This window comes from Drosophila erecta, unplaced genomic scaffold (assembly GCF_003286155.1).
Source record: "Drosophila erecta strain 14021-0224.00,06,07 unplaced genomic scaffold, DereRS2 tig00000021-arrow-pilon, whole genome shotgun sequence".
In the NCBI taxonomy this organism is placed as follows: domain Eukaryota; kingdom Metazoa; phylum Arthropoda; class Insecta; order Diptera; family Drosophilidae; genus Drosophila; species Drosophila erecta.
In genome coordinates this window covers 20897580-20921307 of record NW_020825198.1, presented here as the reverse complement: position 1 = coordinate 20921307, position 23728 = coordinate 20897580, and the positions used below count along the sequence as shown (strand labels likewise).

At 45.7% G+C, this 23728-nt stretch overlaps 2 protein-coding genes across 2 annotated transcripts; one reads left to right on the top strand and one right to left on the bottom strand.

Moving 5' to 3' along the window:
• The first annotated feature begins 360 nt into the window (after positions 1-360).
• On the top strand, positions 361-23435 carry LOC6546161 (fringe glycosyltransferase). Its single transcript, XM_001973519.3, has 7 exons — positions 361-690; positions 5912-6316; positions 13024-13072; positions 14208-14310; positions 21501-21639; positions 22459-22633; positions 22699-23435. The coding sequence occupies exons 1-7, from the start codon at positions 559-561 to the stop codon at positions 22932-22934; spliced, it is 1239 nt and encodes a 412-aa protein (XP_001973555.1). The 5' UTR covers positions 361-558; the 3' UTR covers positions 22935-23435.
• LOC6546162 lies at positions 19937-21510 on the bottom strand. Its single transcript, XM_001973520.3, has one exon. It carries the CDS (start codon positions 21415-21417, stop codon positions 20272-20274), a length of 1146 nt encoding a protein of 381 aa, XP_001973556.1. The 5' UTR covers positions 21418-21510; the 3' UTR covers positions 19937-20271.
• Positions 23436-23728: the final 293 nt, after the last annotated feature.

Sequence of the window (23728 nt, the reverse complement as noted above, 5' to 3'; positions counted from 1 at the left end):
GGAGTGGGCGGATTGGTTGGAGAGGGGGGTGGGGGACAGTCGAGCACATCGGAATTGCCTTCGGCAGCTACTGTGGCACAAGCTAAAGAGAATGAGAGAGAGAGAGAGAAAGAGAGCGCGAGCGCGAGCGGCGATCGGAATCGGAGCGAGCGCCAGCTGCTCCCATTGGAAAACTGCAGTTGCAGCGGCTCACGTTTCCAATTGGAGCAGCTCTCAGGAGGGATCGCTCTCGCGCTCTCTCTCGCTCGCTACTCTCACCGCTTACTGGTCTTTCTGGTTTTTGTTTTGTTTACGATTTTCGCTGGAAGCAGAGAGCGAGCAGAGCCGCCAAGCCAACACGAAGCGCGCTTCCACAATCAGTTGCTTTCCAAGCTTGCCACAAGCAAGACGTCAGTGCGCGCGTGCTGCGTAACCGAAAATAACTCAAGAAATCGTAGTTTCCCAAAGCGAATTGAATTCATACGATCACTGAGAAGAACCACCTAGTATTGGAATACAAAGCCTGCCCAGTGATCGAATCGCCGGTGCCTCGATGTGCGCGTAGTGGCCCGTAACCGTATGATGAGCCTGACTGTGCTCTCGCCACCGCAACGTTTCAAGCGAATCCTGCAAGCCATGATGTTAGCCGTCGCCGTCGTCTACATGACCCTGCTGCTCTACCAGAGCGCCTACGGATATCCGGGCATCCAAGTGAGTTGCGAGTTCGAGTGGGCGACCCAATCCCAGCTTGCGTGGGTGTCGCTAGCGCTGCGAAATTGTCATACGTGTGTGCTCCGCACTGATCTGCATAACTTGCAACGCTGCACAGGCCAGCCAATTTGCATTATCCCCCTTTGATTCCGATCCCGATCGACGTCGATTCGTGCACTTTCATAAATCAACGCCGGCGAATTGAGTTTTGCAGCTGCGCATGCGTCGAACGTCCGGCTTTGGCCGTTAAAAAACCTTTTACGCCCTTGCCTTGCATATAAAACAGTTTCGGTGCTTGGCTTTTTGCGCTTTTATACCCTAATAGGGGGTATCATAATCAAGCACAAATGCTGGCAGGGAAGCGTTTTAAAGAATATACCCTTCGACTGCCGATGAGGATCGGTTGATCGGTTGCTTTAGAACCAGTAGTGTTTAGCTTAGTTAAGCTTAATTTGTATAGCTTAAAGTTGCTGTTCAAAAACGTGCTAGCAAACGAAAATCACACCATAAAGATGGCTTGGTATATAGGTTTTTGTAAGCCACCTTTGGCGATCCTTCCTAGAATGGATAGTTCTCCCTCGTCCACTTCAATCCCAACAAGAGTATTCCCAGTTTCGGTCACCGAAGAGGCAGCCAGTCCTTCCTGAGTTTCCTGGTTGCCGTCGGCAGCGCGTCGCCAAAGCTTTCAGATGCCCCAAGGCTGTCAGGGTTCTGAGCCCTGCCATTTATTATTGTTCCCTTCTTGCTTTTGGTTTTTGCATAAATTTTTGTGTATTAAAATATTGTGTGCTAATACTACCAGCGTGTGCGTTGCGAGGTGGCATCGCAAGGCGGTGGTTATCGACGCAGTCGTCCAGTGGAGAACCTTGTCAGTTGCATCACAGATAAGAAATAGTTGCGGTCCGTGGGAATTGGCTTACCTGGCTTCGTATTGCATTGCAAAATAGTCATAGGATCGGTTTTCCTGTGACACCTTTTGGCGTGGCTATTTTTAGAACCCTTGAAATCGGAATACAGTATGTGCCCATCTTCTTGGATTTCTTCAAGTGAATTGACGCCAATAAGAAAATAATCACTTTTTTCCCTAGAAATTCCTTTCAACATTTCCTAACGTGCTAAATAATACTTTATTAAGTAGTAGTAGCCATATCTTAAGCTGCCAAAACTCCCTTAATCCTTACTCCCTACATTTTTCATGGGTCTTTGGGAGGGGCAAGTTAAGAGCTCATAATTGAATCAGCTGCAGCATCCTCAAAAATATTCATGTAATCCACCACCTTCCGGCTCCTCAATTTGCAACTCAATTGCCCAACTTGGAGGCTTCTGCGAGCTGGTGGAGGCTCCTCGGTAATGTTTTCGCATGCTGCTTCTAGTGTAATTAAAAACTTGATGTTGTTTTAATTCGGACAATGTTGTTGACGTTGTGGCTCTCCAGTTGCTGTACTCTTTTTTCTGCTCCGGGGCAAACCGGAAACTCGGCAGGAATTAGTGCTACACACATCGCACTACTAAATGCTGAGCCGGATAAAAACTGTCGACAACTGCTGTGTTGTTGTTTGTTCTTGTTGCTCTTGTTGGTCTTTTCAATTGAAGTTCTGTTCCATCGGAGGTCTGTGACTCGTCCCAGTTTAAAAACTGCATGCCAAGTACAATTTGCTTAATTCTTTTTGTACTTCGCATATGAGTGTTCTCTTTTTGTTCCTAAATGTTGCGCAAAAGTTGCTGCTTGTTGACTTGACTTGGCTTGGCTCGATTCGCCGAACTGTTGAGCAGTTAAACAGTTGACTGGACACATACTCACGCTAAACTGGGCTCGGCATTCGCCTGATAAAGCAATAATTTCGAAATTAGGTGGGGGTTTTCATGGGGGCCTCCAAAAGCACCACAGGCCCCACAGACCCCACCTATCCGAGATTCCCAGTATCTGAAGTCCGATGTCCAGTTGCAACTCACGTCGCCAGGTCGCCAGGTTGCCATGTCGCGTGTGGCTGACGCATAAATCATAAATGAAACGAAATGAATAATAATCGTCAAACGATTTGGTTGTTTATGAATTTCTTTAAAGTGGCGCGCCAAATGGCCATCAATCGCTGATTGATTTGAGTAGTTTGCTGTGGCTACACTGGAATCAACATACCGATGATTCGATTACAGATTACTTACTAGTGTTTAAAAGACATGCAGTTGTACAATAAGAATTCTTCGGGAAGGAGAACTAATTCTTCTGCTAAAAGGGTCGACTTTATTTGCCAGTAGCAACTTTCAAATATTTTTTCCGAGTGCATGGTAAATACATAATAACATTAACAAACTCTTGAGCTGAGGAGCATGCAAATCAGCTTGAGAAGAGCCACAGCCACAATGAGCCACAGCCTTCGAGGCAGCCAGACAGACAAAGACCACGATGATGATGATGTGATTCCTGTTTTTGGCCTGGCCAAAAGCAGGTGCCTTCTCACATCCCATGGCTAACTTGATGCAGCTGGTTGCAGCTACCTTTCCGAGGCCCCTCGATCCACAAAACCCTCCTTCTGCGCGCCGCTCACGTAATCAGCCCGAAAAAGTTGACGACATTAAGCCGCGGAAGGCGCCTGATAAAAGGAGTAGTATCTGCAGCTGGGCAACTGAGTAAAAGATACCCATATCTGGGTATCTGGGTATCTTTTGGTGGTCGCTTAATTGAGCCTGGATGCTCGGATGCCTGGCTGCATGGCTGCTGCTGTGGTTGTTGTGTGTATCTTATCTTAGATTCGTATCTTACGGATAATATTGTTAAACAGCATTTAATGAAGATTTTCCCGCTCGCTCAGCTGGAGGCGAACGAACGGTTCTGATTGCACTTTTTGGGGAATGCCTTTGATTTGTTCGATTTCGCTGATTTATGCTTTCCGTTATGGCGGCCAGAGTTGAGCTCAATTAATCTTCACAAAGGTCGCCTGCGAGGGGTAGATTCCATTTGGCGCCCTTTCATATTATTCACTCGCACCTCTTCACTCGATTCTTATGGCTTGCTCGTTATTAATTGACATGGAAATGTTTATAAACATATTAATCACGCGGCTAATGAAGCATTAGTCATTGAGTGGGCGTGGTGGGGGGCAGCTGTTTCTATTGTGCAGGCCGTGTTAAATTTGTTTTGGGATTTGGGTTTGGCTTTATATCTATTGAATCACCTTTCACCCGGTACTTGTATGTTGTAGGCTGTACATTCGAAGAAAAAAGTGTAGTTCTTATTGAATTTCAAAGGCTACAAAAGTATTAGAATAAAATGTATATATGGTAATGGAATAAAGGCAGTTGAACGAAAATGTATAACCTTTAAAGACTTACTTACATATTAGCTTTAAGCAGCTTTTTAAAGTGGTTTTTTTTTTTTGTGTGTTTAAAGGGTATTATTTTCTATAAGTTCTTGATACTTTTTCTTTGCACTTGCTTATTGTACTTTGTATCTTGTAGCTGGCAAGCGCGCAGGCGGCCTGCATATATGGGCACACATGTTTCTGTATCTCCAACTGAATCTGAATCTGAATCAGAATCCGCAACTGTAGCGCTATGTATTTATGTATTTGTATCTGCGCTTGTTCAGTTTCATCACGTTCGAGTGATTCGCAAATCTCACAAAAGTGTCACAAGCCATTGCTGTTTTCGAAGTCCGTAGTCCGTAGTCCGTGTACTTGATTTGCATACTTGTACGACTAAGCCACTTGCATCATGTCGGGGATTGTAAAACTGGCGCACATTCTAATCCGATCCAAGCCTTGAATTTGCGGAACCCGCTAAATTGAAAGAGGCGTTCTCTGCGTTATATAACCAAGTGGCTTTCACTGTTTTGGCTTCAAGCCGAATCCCTCACTCAAGTCACGACTCTTTGCTATCTTTCTTGGGCAAATCTCCAGTGCGATTTCCCATACTCGCAATTTCTGCCGCAGCCAAATTAATATTTCAGCAATTTAATTGCTTCGGCTTTCGGGTTTCGGTTTCCCATCGGCGACGACGGCAGTTTACACCTGCCACTGTCATCATCTCACTCCCGATTTCCTCATTAGGGAGCTGCCATTATATTGAACACCGTTTGGCTGTCGATCGTGCGGCAATAAAATTCTATGAGCCCAGCTTGTGGACTGGCTATCAACGAGACAATATCGTGTGAAGCAATATAAGCCAGCGGGTTCCAAAGAGAAATCTCTTCTTTTTTTTTTTTTTTTTTTGGCGGTACAAAGCGGGGAAGATAGAGCTTAGATTTATAGCGGAAGTTGCCTTACGATTTGCATAGAGTGTTAGAACTGGGCTGTGTGTCGCTCGCCCGCGGTATTTCCCATTCGAGCAGACCTCTATCTCCGGCTCCATCAGGGCGAAACTCCACGCCCCACCTGTCCCCATTTTCGTGGAGGGCCATTAAAACGAGCAATGGGGGAAAATCTCAAAGAGGAGCAATTGAATAATCGCCGACAACAAAGCAAATGAACCTGTTATCAGTGGAAATTAATCAAGCAGTTCACTCCGACTCAAAGCAATCTCGGTGGGTTGCTGCTCTTCCTCTAAACATCCCTATTCCGATCCCAATCCCAATCCCGATCCCCGGTTACAATCCCAATACCAATCCCAATCCCAAACCCAATCCCAATCCCAATCCCGATCGCATTTTGTTTGCTCTTACTCAGCATTTATGGTGTTGTTGCCGTTGTTTATTCTGCCTGCTGCCGCTCATTTGTTTGCCATTGTTGTTTGCCATTGAAGTTCGCCTTTGTTTGCCAGGTGAAAATGCATGAGGTTGAGTCTGGAGAGGAGTGGGAGTCCCCAGTCCCCAGTCACCAGTCCGCGTCCCAGTTCGAGTTCGAGTTGAGTGTCTTCGATAGAGCGGGGGCGTCTTCATCTTTTTATTGCCCTACGTGCGATTTACACAACAAATTTACATTAACCCCACGCCACTTGCTATATTTCTTCCGGCCCACACTGGGAAAAAAAGGGTATTGTTGTTGGAACCCCAGGGCTACAGATTTAGTCTTGGAAAATGTGATTTTTTTAAGTCAATGAAGTCATTCCGTACTTCCCAAAACCATTCATTTTGCAAAAAAATCATCTCAATGGGATTTTATTATTAAAATAATTTAATAATAATAATTTTTTAATAATTTTAAATAAATCAATTCCTTGTGTAGTTACCAATTTATTTGATGTACTTATTACTTAGCAAAACCTAACGAGTTTTCTCTCTCTGCAGGTGCCGCACAGCCAGGTGGATGCGCTCTCCAGCGAAGCGCTGACCACACACCGCGACCAGCTGCTCCAGGACTACGTGCAGTCCTCCACGCCCACTCAGCCGGGGGCGGGAGCTCCGGCTGCCTCGCCGACCACGGTCATAATCCGCAAGGATATACGCAGCTTCAATTTCAGCGACATCGAGGTCAGTGAGCGGCCCACGGCCACGCTGCTAACCGAATTGGCCAGAAGGAGCCGGAATGGGGAACTGCTCCGCGATCTGTCCCAACGAGCGGTGACTGCGACACCCCAGCCGCCGGTCACCGAACTGGATGACATTTTCATCAGCGTGAAGACGACGAAGAACTATCACGACACCCGGCTGGCGTTGATCATCAAGACCTGGTTCCAATTGGCCCGCGATCAGGTGAGTCTGCCACATCGATCTACCGATCTATCGATCTCCGATTAGCTGGAGCTAATTTGCTGCCAGGTCGGCGGGTGGGCGACAATTGGCTAAGTGGGGTGAGCTCCAAAGGTTGGATGAGATCTGCTTGCCGAGATTTGGCAACTCTGGCTTGGGCTTGGCTTGGCCAATTTGCATAATGAGTTTTTAAGCTGGCGGGAATGGATTTGATGCCTTTGGTTAATTTAATGTCTGGCGATTTATGATTCTGTTTTTTTTGGCAATCGCTTAATTGGCCATAAAAATGTCTTCATTCATTTGGGGCTTAGCGAGTACGAACACGGCTAATGGCATTTGTTTTTTCCTTGCCAAAACGATCGCTTTTGTTTATGATTTCATTGAGTGCTAAGCTGCTAAACCGAAATATAATCGAATTTCGTGCGGCCAAGGAGCTTCATGTTGCGAAAGGATATGTATTGTAGTCATTGTTCAGTTTGGTTGCTGTTGTGGCAGCAATATCGTCTGAGCCAAGTGCCAACTTATGCAAAATCACGCGTCACAAATGTGTTTTGTTATTGTTTACACAAAACTGCACTCGTCCCCTCCATTTGACGTTCCTGACTGCCATTGCAGCCAAGCAGCCACATCACCACGTCACAAAAATAAAGGAAAAAATAACCATGAACCGAAAACACAAATAAATAACCCCCGAGGGCATATGCCCGTGTGTGTACAATACCTTTGGAAAATTGTAAAAATGCTTGACGAGCACGTTTTCAACAGCAACAGCAAAAAAAGGGTTTTTTTCTCCCCTCGGGAGCGGAAAGCAGCTTAAAAATAGCAGAGCGTTTTAAACTTTAAAGTTGCTGCTTTTATTTTAGGTGGAAACTGTTATCGGTCCTGCCATCGCCATCGATTGGCTGCCACAATTTGCACACTAAATGCTTGAGAAACATTCACCGTGCAACATGCAACATAAGTCGGCTCTGTGCACTTGCAACATTTTGCAGCATCGACAGCAACATATCGCCGGCAACAATTGGCCAGCTCCGCTCATCTTTCCTCGTTTTTCTTTCGGTTTTGGCCAATTATTTTGATGGAAAATCTGTGCCCCATGTTGTTGCACGTCATTTGCTGTGTGGTTAACAGCAATGTGGAGCAGCGACGGGCAACAACTCAAAGTTGCGTTCGATTTGATTGGCTGCGCAGGCAGCAGCGTTTGAAAACAATTTGTTGTAATTGCTAGTTGCAGCTGCTGCTGTTGTTATTATTGTCGCTGCTTTGTTGCTGTTGCTGTTGCCGTTGTCATTGTTGTTGTTGCCGTTGATTAATGTTTCGTGTGTTGTTGCCAAGACAGCGCCCATAAAAGGGCAAAGCCTGACTTGGCGAACCCGATGTCGAATCAGTGCTGAGCTTGTTTTTGAGATGGCTCGGATTGGGGATCACAAGTTGTGGGTACTCTTTCTTGGTGGGGAGTGCGTGCAACAACAATCTAAGATATCCGTGGGGAGCAACTCTTAGCGGTGATTAAAGAGGCACTTGGGTTTCGCCGGTTTTTTTGGCGGATATGTTAAAAAACTTAAGTAAAATAACATATTTGTAAAGAAACTATCTTGAAACTATCTATTCACACCTACAAAGCTTGACTGTTCCTTAAATTTAGCTAGCTCCTAAACAAAATATAAATAGCAAACCAATCAGTTTTATTTGCAATGAAAATATATTGTAATATATTGGTAAGCTTTATTGTAACCAAGTTATTAGTGGGCCATAACCAGTCGAAACGCGGCAGCCGTATCTGTATTGACCATTGAAGATCGAGAGATCTGGTACTTGTCGATACCCCGCTTTCCACCCAATTGTTTGTCGGACGTTTGATGAATGATTCAAATTTTTCATGCTTACAAATGAGCATAGATTACTGTAAACAGTTTTGGCCAAAAGCGGAGAGCCGCAACTGCAGCTCGACTTTGATTGAATGCCCAATGCGGCTGAGACAAGGAGGGAAATCGTTTTGCATTTTCGTTTTTATTCCCGCTTGCCAGTTTTCCACTAACTTTTGCCCCGACCTGCACTGACTTTGGCTACCACATTTGCAGTTTTCCGCAGCAGCTCCGATTTGCATGCAACCCACGGTAGCAGCAATCGCAGAAGTCTTTGCCTCATTTGTTGGGGCAGCGGACGCATGTCAAATGTCAGCGCTGGATCTCTGGATCTCGGAACCCGAATCCGAATCCGAGTCCCAATTCACGGATAGATCGGCAAACGCGGACTGACAGCTGTCCACGGAGTGTTCCCGTGGGTGGTTGTCTCGATTTGCTTGTCTAGATTGAACATTTACTTTTAATGAAGCTTCAGTTTTGGCCGCCTGACTTATTGTTTGATTGATTCGCATGGAAACGGAACCAGTTAGCCACTATGCTGTTCTTTTGATTCTTTTTGATTCCGGGGAAAAACGAGGTTTCTTTAAAGCTCGTCGCATTTTATTAGGCTCACATGTAGTTGCTGGCCGGCTCCCTGGAAAAACAATGTCGTAAAACTCGGTTAGACCACTCGGTGCTGATATTCTGTGGTGTTTGTGTTTTTTTTTGTGATGCCGGTCGCCAGTTGTGGCTATTAAATTCTAAACGCGCCATGTCCCAGAGTTGCGGCCTAAATCTCATTAACTCGGCTCCTTTGCTGGCATTTCTGCGCTTTAATGTCGCCACTCTGGGTTTGAGCACGGCCGAATCACTGGACTCCAAGCAGCTGGTTCCTGGTTCCTAGCTCACGGTTCTTTGACGTTGACAGCCATTCCCGTCCAGGCCCAATGATGAATCACCAGAGGGCCCACTGTATGAAGCTGCTCATGACGAATAACTCGGAACAGCCATCCGCGTTCTTTAAGTATTTAAGCGTTTATTTGCGCTGCTCTGGTTTAATTTGGAGTCGGATTCATATTCTGAATAATGTGTTTGAGCATGCAACGCCAATCAAAGGCCAATTAATGACCATAGACGCACCGAAAGTGTGCCGCCAACGCACGAGATACAATTCCAAACCACACGAATGTTTATGGAGCAGTTCCATACAGTGGGACATCAGGCTAAAGTGCTTTTAAAAATAATAAAATAAGACAGCATGGGATATACAATTAGGTTTTTCCCTATGAAATGACAACATTTTTGGCGCAATGGTAATCTTAGACTTTAAAAGTTGTTTCTGTGAGGGAAAGGTCATTAATAGTTGCACCAAAAATGTGTTTAGCAGTAGTTTTGTGCATTATTGCTGATCCTCTAACCTCTGGCTACTAAAACCGACTGTATAAACTGCATTCATACCCATTCGTGGGTTATCATACAGTAACAGCCCGTGCCTGAACTTTTGCAAGGCCTTTGCTCTGTTTGAGTTGTGCTCTCAATGCTCTTCAATTGAATTCAATTCGCAATAAATTGGAATTTCAATTGTTGCTGGCGGCGACACAATTTCGTCAGATGTCCATCCAACCAGCCAGCCAACCAACCAGCCAACCAATCGACCCGCCCACCCAACTCATCTCGCTTTTTAACCCTCAAAGGCCCGCATGCTACTTCCTCTTTAATGCTCCTCGTTGTCACATTTCATATTTGCGCTGCGAACACATCACATGTATACTTTTATATGGAATGGCATGTTCTGCTGATCCACAGAAGAGCAAAGAATTCGATTCGATTCGAATTCAAAATGTGCCGCTTGATTGGCTCTTAATCACTTTGCCATCGCATTAATTGAATGCTGAGTGGCATGCCTCTCTGCATACCCCTTCTGTTCGCCTTCAGAGAGTTGCTTTGACTCGCAGCAAATCAGGTAATTGATTCATTTGCTTCGTTCTGTGTCTCCTCTGAGCACTTAACACTCAGTTGCCCAGGGCAAATGGCTCTTCAGGTGTGGAAAGATTTCAGAACCCGGGGTCAGCAGGTGTTTTCGGGGGAGGGTCAAACCCAAAACCAAAAATAAACGAAAAGGGAGAGAGCCCAAAAACCCATAATTAAAATCCCAGGCTTTGTGGTTTCTGTAGCTGGAGAAGATTACGCAAAATGCGAAACGCCCAGAATCTTGCGGTCGCTTCCTGAATTGAACGGTGCGTGCGTAGCTGCTGATGAGCCTATAGTTATGGGAAGCACTTACGTCTATGGGTATGACTTTTTGAGCATAAATTATAGTTTTTAAAGAGATTTCGTTGTTGGTACGGGGGATAAATTATCTTCGGGCTGTTATCGAGTATTTAGCTTCAAGATTGAGTGTGTGGCATGCCCCCAAGTTAATCAAACACGCAGCCACGGAATAAGTTACATGCTTTACGGTTATTTGAAAAAGATGTAAAATAGTGTGTGGTAATTTGACATTCTTTTTGAACTTCTCGCGACTCATCATAAAAGTTATGACCAACAAATTAAGTTGTATAACTTTTTATCACAAAGCGCGGCATTGGTTAAGTTAATATGGCCCGAAATTTTGCCATCCGAATTTGATGGGTTTTTTATTAGTTCGGAACGGGCAACTTCCCAAAATCGATCGATAGATACATTTTCGCCTTAGCTAGTGGCAGTCTCGCCGAAATTAGTCACATCCTGAGACGAAACTTTCACTTGGACAATATTTTGGGAAAGCATATCCATTGTCCACGCCCCCCGCCCATAAGCTCGTACATTATAATTTTCAGTATTTTCCTTCGGTTTCGGCCAGCCCCATGCTGCAAAATGCAGACAAAGCTGGCTTACTCGGAATGGCGGAGTTGTTCAGTTTGGGCCTGGTCCAGATGTAAGGCCAGCTGCAACCGCAGACCAAATGCGCGGCTAGCTGACCGCACCCCACGTGCTTTCCAGGTGAGGATTGGGCTGGGGTTGGGAGGGGTTTCGCTAGGGTGGGCATTAAATTTTAGCGCGACCGAGAAAAAACAAAGCCAGTGGTAGGGGAGGGGGACGGCGAGAGCCAGCGGCCAAAAATGCTTCAATGGTTTGTCCAAATGGTTGGCCACAGTTGCCTTTGGCCCGCAGCTGCAGTTAGAAACGCAGACGCCATTGAAAATGCATTGCTTGTTGCGGCTTTTGCTCTGTTGGCCAAGTGGAGCTGCAGCTACAGCAACAGCAACAGCAACAGCAACGGCAAAAGCTGGCCAACTGGTCTGGTGTTTGGCTTGTGCTTTTCCTGGGCCGCCTATTTAACTGTTGGCTTTTTCCCTCTTGGGCGCCGAAAACATAACGAATTGTTGTGGCAATCGCTTCGTTCCAATTGAGTGCATGCCACGCCATGAAAATCCAGCAAAACTCTGCAGATTTCTGCTACCAAGTGTTGGCCAAATTTATGAACTCAATATACTTCGTCTGGATTTTAAGCGATTTGCCAGCGCACATTAATCTAACTACAAGTCTATGCGCAATCTGTAAATGACATATTGTGTATTGAATTGCAGGGTGTTTGGATCGTATATACTTTAACTTCAATGGCTTGCCATCTCTAGAGACACTGCTATTCCCTGATTTGTGCGGCTCCGCATTTCCAATAGCTGCTTTCAATTAACTGGGCGTTCTAAAGAACTCTATTTATGGGACACTTCCATCAGAGCGGCCAAGTTTCGCCATAAATTTGCGAAACACGTTGTAATGCTGTTTGTCAACAGTTGGAACAGTCACATAAATTAAAAGCTAGTCAAGTGCGGACTGCAACTGCAGCGCAGCAGCCTTTGCCACTGCCGCATCTGCAACAGCAGCAACAATACGTGCAACTTGCAACAACAAGCCGGCAACATGGTGTTAACATTTTTCGCCCCAAAGCGGGGAAGCATCCAGACGACTCTCTCAAAAGAAAAAAGTGGAAAAAGTGAGCTGGAAAAAGGAAATCTCGTAAAAATCCATGAAAATTCAGCGACGTCGATGTTGCTGGTGTTGCTGTGCTGGATGTGTGTGCCTTCCAATGTTGTGGATAAAGAACTCCAGCTCCAGCTCCAACTCCAGCTCCAACTCCAACTCCGAGTGGAGGCGAACTGGCAAACGTTGACTTTCTAACTGTTACAAGTCGTTGCTCAAAATGCTTGTGGAGCGGGCGTATTGTTTGCCCAAGTTGTTGCCGTGCCTCTTACTTCGCAAAACGACGACAGCTACATGGCCAACAGCAAGTTGGCTAACAACCACAGCTACAACAACGGCCATATAGCCCCGTTCGTGTGCTTGTCAAAGCTTTAAAGCGATTTTCGCCTGATTTGACACAAAGGCACAGGCAAAAAGTTATTAAGGGAAAACTGCAGCCAATTGAGTTGTTCGAGTAACAAATTTATTAGGACCATAGAAGCCCTTGGGCAATGTCGCGAAATAGATTTTGTGGCTCGGCTGTGCTGGGCTTGGAGAAAGCCACTAATGAGCGAGAAATACTGTGTACTACCGCCTGAGAATTCAGAACCCTACCGCAGTCAGCGATGCATAAAAAGACGCTTCTTCTGTGGGCCTTTTTGCTTGAGTTATTTCTTGAACCGCTTTTGAAGACATCAGGGTGTGTGGGAATTTTGTTATCTGATTGCCGGACGCTTTCTTGTAAAAGCTGCTGACCAAACGCGTTTTTTTTTGTGTTTGAATAATTATGCCGTCGTCTGAGGAGTCCAACGAGTAGGCTGTTGACTGCAGAGTTTCCCATGCTACGATTTCTTGTAATTTACATGAACCACAATTATGCAAATATCGATCGACTAACTTGATGCCCTCTCCCTTGTTTTGCAGACCTGGTTCTTCACGGACACCGATGATCACTACTACCAGGAGAAGACAAGTGAGTAGAGGAAGCCATTAGTTATTTAACCGATTCAACCGTGATGATTTCAATTTTTTTCGCCCAAAAATTATATGTATTTTCAAGCGAGGGAGAAAATCGAATTTATCACAAAAGAGAACAGCCTTTTACCTGCCAAACACCGACCGACCGACCGACCGACCTCTTACCTTTCGATCCCAATTCAACCAAAAAAAGAAAAAAACAACCCGATCCCTTGCCTTTTCAATCCGCTGCCTTCGGTTTGTCCGTTCTCAATTAAGTTTCACATCAGCCAAGTGCCACGCCCATCGGCACCGCCTAATATTGGCCACTGTCTGGACCATCCGAAAACCGATTAAAGTTTATAAATTCCATATACCATATCCCATATCCCATATCCCATAGAGGAGCAGAGCGAGTGAGGAAGCTTCATCACTCACCCGCATTTTAATTGAATTGCAGCCTGAGCTGCGCTTCGATTTTCTTGGGGTTTAATTAAAAAAAGTTCAAATTTCAATTTCGTTCAAAAAATTGTATTTCCATTTTGCATACTCCAGCAGACGCAGACAGTGGATGTAGATACAACGAGGATGTAGAACGCTGCAGACAGAAAACCCAGAACTTTAGACCCCAAGACGATCTCAAGTTTCGCACACAAACTGAGATACAGACATGCAGAGCCATTTTGGTATTTTGATTAGGCCAAAAGGATTCGGCTAAACACGCTCGGGGATTTTGAGTTATGTGCAGAGCTGGCTGGACAAAGGATAAGTTCCAGTCCCCCAGTTGTCTTGTGTTTAAATATTTCAACAATTTTCATCCAATTAAGGAGCAAAACTTTTTGTGCGTTGCTCTGCTTTTGCGCTTTTTATGCTTTTTTACTCACTTTTTTTTTGTTCGGGCATCTTTATCTGCGGCGGCGGCTGTCAAACGATACAAAATGTATCCGCTGGATATGAGCGGCATTCTCGACTAACAAGCTACTGTTCGTTCTGGGGCTGCGAAGCCTGGTCTTTTAGTTAATTAACATAGAAGTGGGCCCACGGTCACCATCCACCATCGGCTCCTTCTGTTTCTTGTTTTGGCCCGCTTAATTACCAATCTTTATCAGAGTTTTCACCTCGTTCCCCTCTTATTCTCTTTCTCCTTGCAGAGGGCCATCTCATCAACACGAAATGCTCACAGGGCCATTTTCGCAAGGCGCTTTGCTGCAAAATGTCCGCCGAATTGGATGTCTTCCTGGAGAGCGGCAAAAAGTGAGTATTAGCTGTACGTTAAACTTAGTTATGATAGGTAGTATCTAACGTGGCAAGTGACATGTAGGCACCTTTGTTGAAGAAGAAGATACTAAAAAGAAGCTGATATATGGGGAACGCCATTTATATTCATGTATGTTAATGTCTTCGCTTCTCCATTTCCCCCTGATTGGAAATCCATACGTGTGCTCAGCTTCAATTTCACGCAGAATTACGGCGTTAGCTGCTGAGTTAAGAGGTCATGTTGCAAGCTGCATCTGCAGCAGAGGCGCAGCAGCGACTGGATCCCCTAAAATGCTGTCATATTTATAGGGCTCGATGCGTTTCTGCTGCACAACTGGAGAGCAATGACTCCTTGTGGTTAGCTGCTGCTGTAATAATAGACCTTAATGCTTTTAATAAGCGACCGCAGGAGAAGCCCAGCATTCTGTCCATGGGCCATACAAACACCCAGTTCTCCGCTCTGTGCTGCAGCTGCCATGCGTTCTAATTTGCGCAATTAAGACGCAGCAGCAACATCCACTCAAAACTTGTCCGGCGACCGCCGTCCGAGAAGAAAGAGGAGCGGACCAGAAAAGACACTTCAACTAGCGCCCAAAGGAGCAGCCTAGACATTCCTCCCTCCTTTATATTTTTCTCTTTTTTGCTTATTTGTAATTACGCCGAGCAGCAAAAGCAGCAACTGCAGCAGCAACTGCAGCCAAGAAATCTAGAACAACTTGGACATGCTTGGACTTCAGATGATGAGGATGACGAGACTGGCAGGGTTTGGTGCTGCAATGGGATGTAATGGGTTGGCTGGCTGGGCTGGCTTTCCTCTTAAGTTGACTGGCCGTTTTGGCTTAGAACTTGAAACTGTCATTATGCGAGCGCGGAGCATGCAATCAATAGCCACGGCAACAGGCACTGCAACAAATTGTTGAAACAAAATAAATGGCCAGCAATGAAAATGTGCAGTTATGAGCAAGATGGGGCAGTGGTTGCTTCGGCTGCTGTTGTTTATGTGGCTGCCGCTGGTGGTGAGAAGGCAAAAATGAGACCAAAAGAGATATGAAGTGGTATCAGGTGGCACAGGAAACTGTCCGGGCATCCTTCTGGCTGATTGGCAGCGTTTAAGAGCCGGCAGGCAACAGGCAACAGGCAACATCGAAATCCCAGCCTGGCCCAAGAAAAACCCGAGCACAACATGAAAAAGAGGTTAATTAACGTGCATTCGAACTGGCAATTATGCCACGCTGCTTTGCTGCTTGCAACCGAATGTTGCTGCTGCCGCCGAACGACTCTTACGCACGGCAGCAACATGTTGCGCGCAATCGGTTTCGGCCACCGTGGGGCGTCCCGTGCCAAAGTAGCACTATTAAATGCAAATCCAGCGGCTTGTTTTAATTGCGAATGCGAATTTATTTGCCATAAAACATGAGTTATTTGCCCACTGTGCGGCGGCTGGAGGATTGCCTTTCGCTCGCCTTGACTGGCTAATTGCAGCTGCCGTTGCCGCCGTTGCCGCCGTTGCTCGTCGGTGTTGGGTATCCATTATAATACCAAACAATTAGTGCAATTTAATTAAAACTACAGCAGCAACAATAGCAACTGCAAGTCATAGAGCGACAGACAGCTAGGCGATGACCTGGCCTGCCAGTCAAGACTCCATCGGAACTCCCACAAAAAGCCGACAGCAGCAGCAATCATCAATTATGTGAGCACATAGAAATTCCAGGCCACGGAGGCGCCAAAGGTTCCAAGTGCCCCACTGTGTGCGACATTTGCCTTTGGCTTAGGGCCCAATCTCGGGGTATTTTATTAATTAGTTTTGTGTGTTTTCTCGACTCTGAATTCCAGTCGCAAAGCTGCCCGACCTAATCTCTTTCGATTTATTTGTCTCAGGTTCTTATTTATCTCTTGGCTGACTTGGGTGTGTGCCTTGTGCTGGCCACACCTACAAAATGTGGCTGGCGAAACTTGTCAGGCAATTGTATAAACGGGCACTTATCTGATTGCAGTACGAGGTTGCGCCGCATCTCACGGATACTCTCTCGACCGGGCACGTTTCGTAATCAACATTTTGACATAATAAGAGCGCCTCTTTTCGGGTACCCAGACCCTGGCTGTAATTACAACACGTAATGTGCGTAATATTCACAGCATAACATGTAAATGGGGCAGCCGAGAAATGGTGCCGAAGGATCGGTTTGGGGCGCATCAATCAAGCCCCGGCTGATGATGATGTTAATGCTGCTGCATGCTACTCCAAAAGTCTGTGGGTGCGTGGGAATCGGATTCGCCGGTTTTTGATACGGTTCATCAGGGAAATTCCCAGGGCAGCCGACTGGGGTTAATCCCACATTGAGCCATAAAATAATAGAGTCACTCGCACTCGCATTCGTGTATCCATCTATGGCTGCGACAGTTTTAATCGCGGTTGGTGCCACTAATGCACTTTCTTGGCTGGAGGGCTGCCTACTTGTGTGCGTGGGGAAATCCAGAAATCCAGATGCTTAAGTTGGCTGCAATGTGTGAGAAAATTTTCCCTCTTTTCCACGGTTTTTTGCGGCCAGGGGCAGCTATTTATAGAGAGAGCGAAGAGCTGCGTGTGAAGCTAAACAGTTTTTCCTTAAAGTGGCGACCACCAACACTTCCCCTTCTTGCCGCTTAGAAACGCATCAATTTCGTTTATTTGCCACTTGTGGCAGAACCACCACAACAATCCCAATTATTCAATTGATTCCATGGTGAAAGGGAGAACGCAAAATGCATTTGTTGACACTGCGTCGCCACATGAGAGGCATTAAAAAAACGCTCAAATCTGTGTCGGAATTGTGGCAGCGGAAACAGGCAATTTCACTGCAGTTGCAACAGTGACAGCCACATATATGTATCTGCATATGGGAGTTGGACTAGGAAATGCAACTGCTACTCCACATCCGGGAAGTGGACTTGCATTGCTTTGCTCTACATATCAATTAGCGCCTTTTGCCAACACAAGGCCCACACTCACACCCACGGAAATTCGCATAATCTCCGGCAATTGCCTTCAATTTGCGGGCTCGAGTGCGCGCATCCACAAGATATGCAGATACAAAGATACGGCTTCGCCGTCCCAGAATTAATGATTTGCTTTGTCAGCCTCGCAAGAGACGCCAGTTGACAAATGCCTTTCAATTGTTTGTCCAGCCGCCCGAGGGAAATGCCTTGTAGATGCGCAGGCGCATCTGACTCATTTAAGTGCACAACAAAAAAATGTACTAAAATAAATAAAAAAAAATTGTAAATATCATATATTCAAAAATGGTTTATAAATCAAAGTTGAAACATTTGTCGTCCCATTTGTAAGAGCATCATAAATTAATCATATGCAACACGATCTTATAGATCATGCCACTGTATAGCTAGCTACAATTATTTCCAGTGTAAATCAAAAATGTATTTAAGCATATATTTACTTAAAAAGCTGCACTTGCACGCTGAATTAAAAGCATAAACTCATAACGATTGCCATGAGTAAAAGTATCCGAACTTCTGTTTTTCCCTGTGCATGGAAAGCGTCGATGCATTGAAAGAAAAAGATTAATTTCCCCCCTCTGCTTTCGATGCAGCCCGTTAATGAGGCGAACATTCCGGGTGACTTAAGTGGTCGCACTGCTGCTTAATGTAAATATCATGTTGTCTGCCCCCACAGACAAGCATAAATGACACATTGATTTGTATCAATCCGCGAAACTGGAGACCGAAAGATACTTTCTGCTGTTCGGGCAGATGACAGCTGACTTATTGCTAATTGCAGGCATTTCATTCCTGAAATGGAGTCGAAAAACAAAACAGAAACAGAAACCGAATGAAATCAGTTCGTCATCGTCGTCTGACGAGGTTTTTGGCGATCGCTTATCTTGGCCGGCTGTCAAAATACTTTTAGCGCGGCTTGCAGGCTCGTTCGTTACTAAGTTGCCTGCCGCTCGCTTAATGCGAAATCTATTAAGCCCGCTTTTTTGGGCTGTGGGCAGCCTGCCTGCAACTCAGATGTATCTCCTTTGGCCGACTTGAAGTGCCCCGTCAATCATTTTTTATTGTGGCTCCAGACATAAACTCATTTCGCCTGCAATGTGGAATGACTTCGCAGCCGCCAACGCCCCGGCGTTTTTACTGATTTTTTTGAACTTGTTTCCTTCTTTCTTATGCCTTAGTGGGTGAAAGGGGGTTAAGTGTGGGTCGGGCTGGATTTTTCAAGTAAGAGCCCAGCTGGCGAACTGATCGAAATCTGCCCACATCAGCATCGGTTAAACCTATAGCCATGTACACATATATGTGCTATGTGCTATGTGGCAGTGGCAGCTGCTGCAGCAGCGCGAATAATTGGAAAAACGGCTATGGAAATAAACTAAAGTGTGCACTCGTTTCGCATTTCAGTTTTACTCGGCCAGCGGCCACACACTCCGCTGCACTGGCAGAAATGTGCAGGACATTTATTTGGATAGTCGCAAATAAATGTAATTACTTAAAGTTCGACTGAAAGTGAAGGAGGAAGGATTTTAAATAGGCTTTGCTTGTTTTACAAACAGGTTGTTTGATTGTTTTTATATAACTTGAAGAATATAACATTTCTGGGACATTTTTCTCGCACTGCATGGCAGTGCAACCCGAAGCAGATAGAAACAAAGAAACAGAAAGCCAGCAAACCCGAAATAAACAAACAGTGCGCGACATGGAGAATCAGAGAAAAGCCACCATCAGCGATCCCCTAATTGATAACCCGAATCGAAAGAACCGCCGAATGAAAACATTTTCATAAATGCCAATGAAATCAAAGGGGGACTGGCGTTAATTAAACGACAACAAACATAAACCAGCGTCTAGATTTCAATTTGTCAGCGGGGAAAGCAGCTGCCTATGGAAAACCTAGATGGGGAGCTAAAAACGGAGGAGCTCTGTGCATAATTAAGCAAATTAAACGCGCATTTTTATGCGTCACGAGGAAACTCAGGCTGGGATGGGGGAGTCGCAGATGTAGGAGGGCTAAGGAGGCAGTTAAAACTCGGCGAGTTGCGGCCTTTTCGCACAGGTATCGCATGTGGCAGCCGCAATAGCAGCCAAAGTCCTAGACGCGGCAGCAACATCATACAGCCAGGTAATTTATGAATGCCAGGCTTTGGGAGTAGCGTCAACTGAGTGCCACACGAGCTGCAGCTCCTTGGCTACTCTAGTCTTATGCAATAAAAATTATATTAAATTACCTACAGACGCAACGACAAACAGACAAGACAAGCCAATCCTCCGGGGTTCGATTCGATTTTATTGAATACTTACGAGCTCGACGAAAGTCGCTTCAGCCCGCGAAAACTACTTGGCTGGTCGAAGCGGAAAATACTCTGTAGGAAAATCAAATAAAAAGATATATAGTAAATACATAAGGGAAATAACCATTAAGTCAGCTCCTGAAAGGTCCAACTTCACCTTACATTCATCAATGTAACTCCCTATTTAAGCAGATAGTATTTCTCTGAAATATGTGGTTTTAAGCAGCAAAAAGCGTACTAAATCTGATTACCCGACTGCCGTAGAGTATGACTTGCGAATTTCTCTTTATCGAGCCCCCTTGCTGGAACCCCAGTGAATTCCCGCGCTAGCAATATCTTCTTTAAGGGGATCCCCTCGACGAACAGGGAACTGCACCCATGGCAAACGCTACGATAATGATGGTCAGCGTGGACCTTTCAGCTGCCCCTTAATGCCATCATTAGTCCACCGTGGGCTACCGGATATGGCTGATCGTTTGTCACTATAAAAAGCGCAGCTGCAGCTTTATCTGAATTTACAGACATGGCTCTTACCTTCAACCCGGGTAATTGCAATCTAAATTAGTGCACTTTTTGTATGCGGCTTAACGGACGCAGCCTTGCATTGTGTTCTTTATTGCATAAACTAATCGATTTGGATGGCGACCAGCAGTAAGTTGTACTGGTCAGCGTCTTATATACCGGATATGCAGGAATTGCGAACGCCATAGATGGCGTCGTTGGCTTCGGGCAGTTTGCAGACTTTTCCGGAGGCAGGACGACTTAGGCGTTGGGCGAGGACACTCAGATCGAGATTGTTTACCCGCACCATGAGGGTGGGTTCCTTCTCGACGGATCTGCAGACCACGGTCTTCTGGCAGTTGACCGGTGAACCGGTCAACTTTGGATGCATGTGCCTGGCCGGAGCGTCCGGGAATAGTCCCATGGTTTGAGGACCCACGTCGACACCCACTTTGGAACTATTACAGGATAGACAGCATATTCCCGTGTTGATAAACCCGGCGGCCCGGGGACATGCATCCTTTTCCTCAATCAATCTCAGCCGGCGATCTATATCGTCGAAACGATCCCGTATGTACTTCTTTAGCGCAGGCATGTGCACCTTGTCCAGCTTGCTGTCCAGCATATCCTGCAGCTCCTCCATGGTGCCCAGGAAAGTGATGTTATATTCCTGAACTAGAGTCCTGAGGCCCTCGATCTCCACCACACACTGCTTGACTATTTCCAAACGAGTAAACAAGGCTTCGGTTTGCTTAAGGAACGCCTGAAGCTTAATGTAGAAGTTCTCCAGCTTGTGGCTGACCTCCTCCATTCGGTCCAGCATCGGTGTGGCTATGCGGCGCATCAGCTTTTTCATAAAGTCCATGTTGGCCAATAGACTGCAGGCGATCTTGTTGTCCTCGTCGCAAACGGTGCACAGATCCTCGCAAGGAGAGGCATACTGCTCGGCGTGATTGATCTTGTACTTCTTGTCCTTGGCCTTGTTGCAAATGCGAATCTGCTGGAAGTGGCACTCCAGCTTGCACTCCAGCTGCTTGATGCGTTCCTCCAACTCCTTCACCTTGTCCAATTGCTCGGAAATGGGAACGATTGCCTCCACATCGAAGGGCAGCGGAGATATTTTGGATTGCTCGAGTATCCGCTCCATGCACTTGCCCTCGAAGCCGCTTATTCTCACCATATCGTTCTGGCAGTTGAGTTTCTTGAGCAGCACATTTAGGAGACTCTGGAGTACAGCCACATTTACGTGGGTCAACTCAGGCACGCCCAAAGCAATCCTGGTCATTTCCTCCAGTGTCAAGTCCACGTGAGCTGGCATTTTGGGCCGTCTGTAATTGTTAAGTTATTTTAAGCGAAATATAATAATTTTAGTTTGACTGAACTCTCGTTACTGTCTTCCAGGTGGTTCTGTCACTTCGACGATGACAACTATGTCAATGTGCCGAGGCTGGTCAAACTGCTGGACGAGTACAGCCCCAGTGTGGACTGGTATCTGGGCAAGCCGAGCATCTCATCGCCGCTGGAGATCCACTTGGACAGCGTAAGTGCAAATGCCAGTTATTTCTGCATATTTTCCTATATAGCTCGTAATTACAAGCCTGGCTGCGATCGCCTTTCTCCATCTGCTGGCCCGGCCCAAAAGCGAACCGTGGCCGTTATTTATGTTACCACCAGGGCCATTTGTCTATGCCGCCATTTGGCTTCCAGCTGCCAGCGCAAGCTATCATTAATAACCGATATGATCTGGCGCGGCAAAAGAGCAACAGCAACAGCAATAGCAAAAGCAGCAGCAGCAACCTGAATCCGAGTCCCAGTTTAAGTCCGAATTTGAACCCGTTTTCCAGACCGATCCATTTGAACTACCGCGAGCTGATCCCGTAATGAATGTGCAGACCATAGTTTTATCGGCTTGCCAGGGATGTGGGCAAAAAGCAACCAGGCGGACTTCGTGGTCAGAAATCCATTCAGGCCAATCCAGCCCTGATCACAGCAGCGTGCATAATTAAAAAACCCAAACTTTACGCTTCATTTGCGGGAGAAAGATCCTGTCGAGTCTCGGCTTACTTTTGGTCCAGGCCCATGTATTAAGTTTCCAGCTCGCACATGTCCATTTACATGGTCAATTAATCAAGCCACGTTTCGGTCTTAAGATTTTTCGGTCTTGTTTTTCATTTCGTGTCGATTTTCTCTGGGCCATTGCCAAAAACCAGAAATAAGGCAAGGAAAAAAGGGATATTTATTTGAGTTTGGCTTTGGTCCAGTCCCAGTCATGCCCTTTTTTTGGGCTACCCATTCATGAACCAGTTCTTCCGTTAATCTGACCCCTCTTCTCTTCCGTCTTCTTTCTTTCGATCTGCAGAAGAACACGACAACGAACAAGAAGATAACCTTCTGGTTCGCCACTGGCGGCGCTGGCTTCTGCCTCAGTAGAGCCCTGACTTTGAAAATGCTACCCATAGCAGGTGGCGGCAAGTTTATCAGCATTGGCGACAAGATACGTTTTCCGGATGATGTCACAATGGGCTTTATTATAGGTGAGTTTGTGCGCAGTGAACGAAAACGGCCCTGAACTTATATGTGTATATTGTTTATTAAACAGAACACCTGCTGAAAGTCCCTCTAACCGTGGTGGACAACTTCCACTCCCACTTGGAGCCCATGGAGTTCATACGCCAGGATACGTTCCAGGACCAGGTGTCCTTTAGCTATGCCCACATGAAAAACCAGTGGAACGTGATCAAGGTGGATGGCTTCGATATGAAGACCGATCCCAAGCGCTTCTACTCCCTGCACTGCCAGCTCTTCCCCTACTTCAGCTTCTGCCCGCCCAGATGAACTGGATGATCCCGATCCGAGGTCCCTGGGGATCCTATTTGGCTGTTGCAGGCGCACGTCTGCACTGGGTCGGTTGTGAACCGCTGGGGCAGGCGTCAAAATCAAATCTCGCCACTGTGATTTAACATTAAGTTTATGGTATACGAGCAACGAAAGGTTCTTTGTATATACGTGTATGTGTCGACAGATGTGCTTCCTAATGGTATAAGAAATACTGTAGCTGTAGGTCTTGCAATTCCAACACTTCCAAGTGCTTCCCTATAGCGTTACACGCGATTCTTCCAATCGACTTAGTGCGTAGTTAAATTAATGGTCTAGTCTACGTTTAAGTTATCTTAGCTTCAGAGAGACCGCTTGACCCTCTGCTGTGTAATACTGTAATGCAGTCTAATGTTTGCCTAAACAAGCTAAATGCATGTATATAGTAGATTAATTACCTAAGCAATGTTTAAACCATTTTGTTAATTTTTAGTTTGCTTGAATAAAACAGAATATTTTATTAATACTCTTGCGTTGAGTCTTGTGACGAAGTCTTGCAATGCACTAGATGACTCTTGCCATTAACAGTGCCTTCTCTGCGCTTCTCAATGTTATAAGGACCGAAACAAAATTGAGAAATGTTAAGAAACCTTTGATTGATGGTTTGATGGTCGTTGATGGTTTTCTAAAGTTAAATGGTTTTAAGAGCGGCTGACTCTGATTAAAAATTCCAGTGGATGACTGAATTTCTCGTGTCAAAGTTAATTTTGCCCAACATTTAAAGGGCTTAAACTGCATCGATCAAACAATAAATA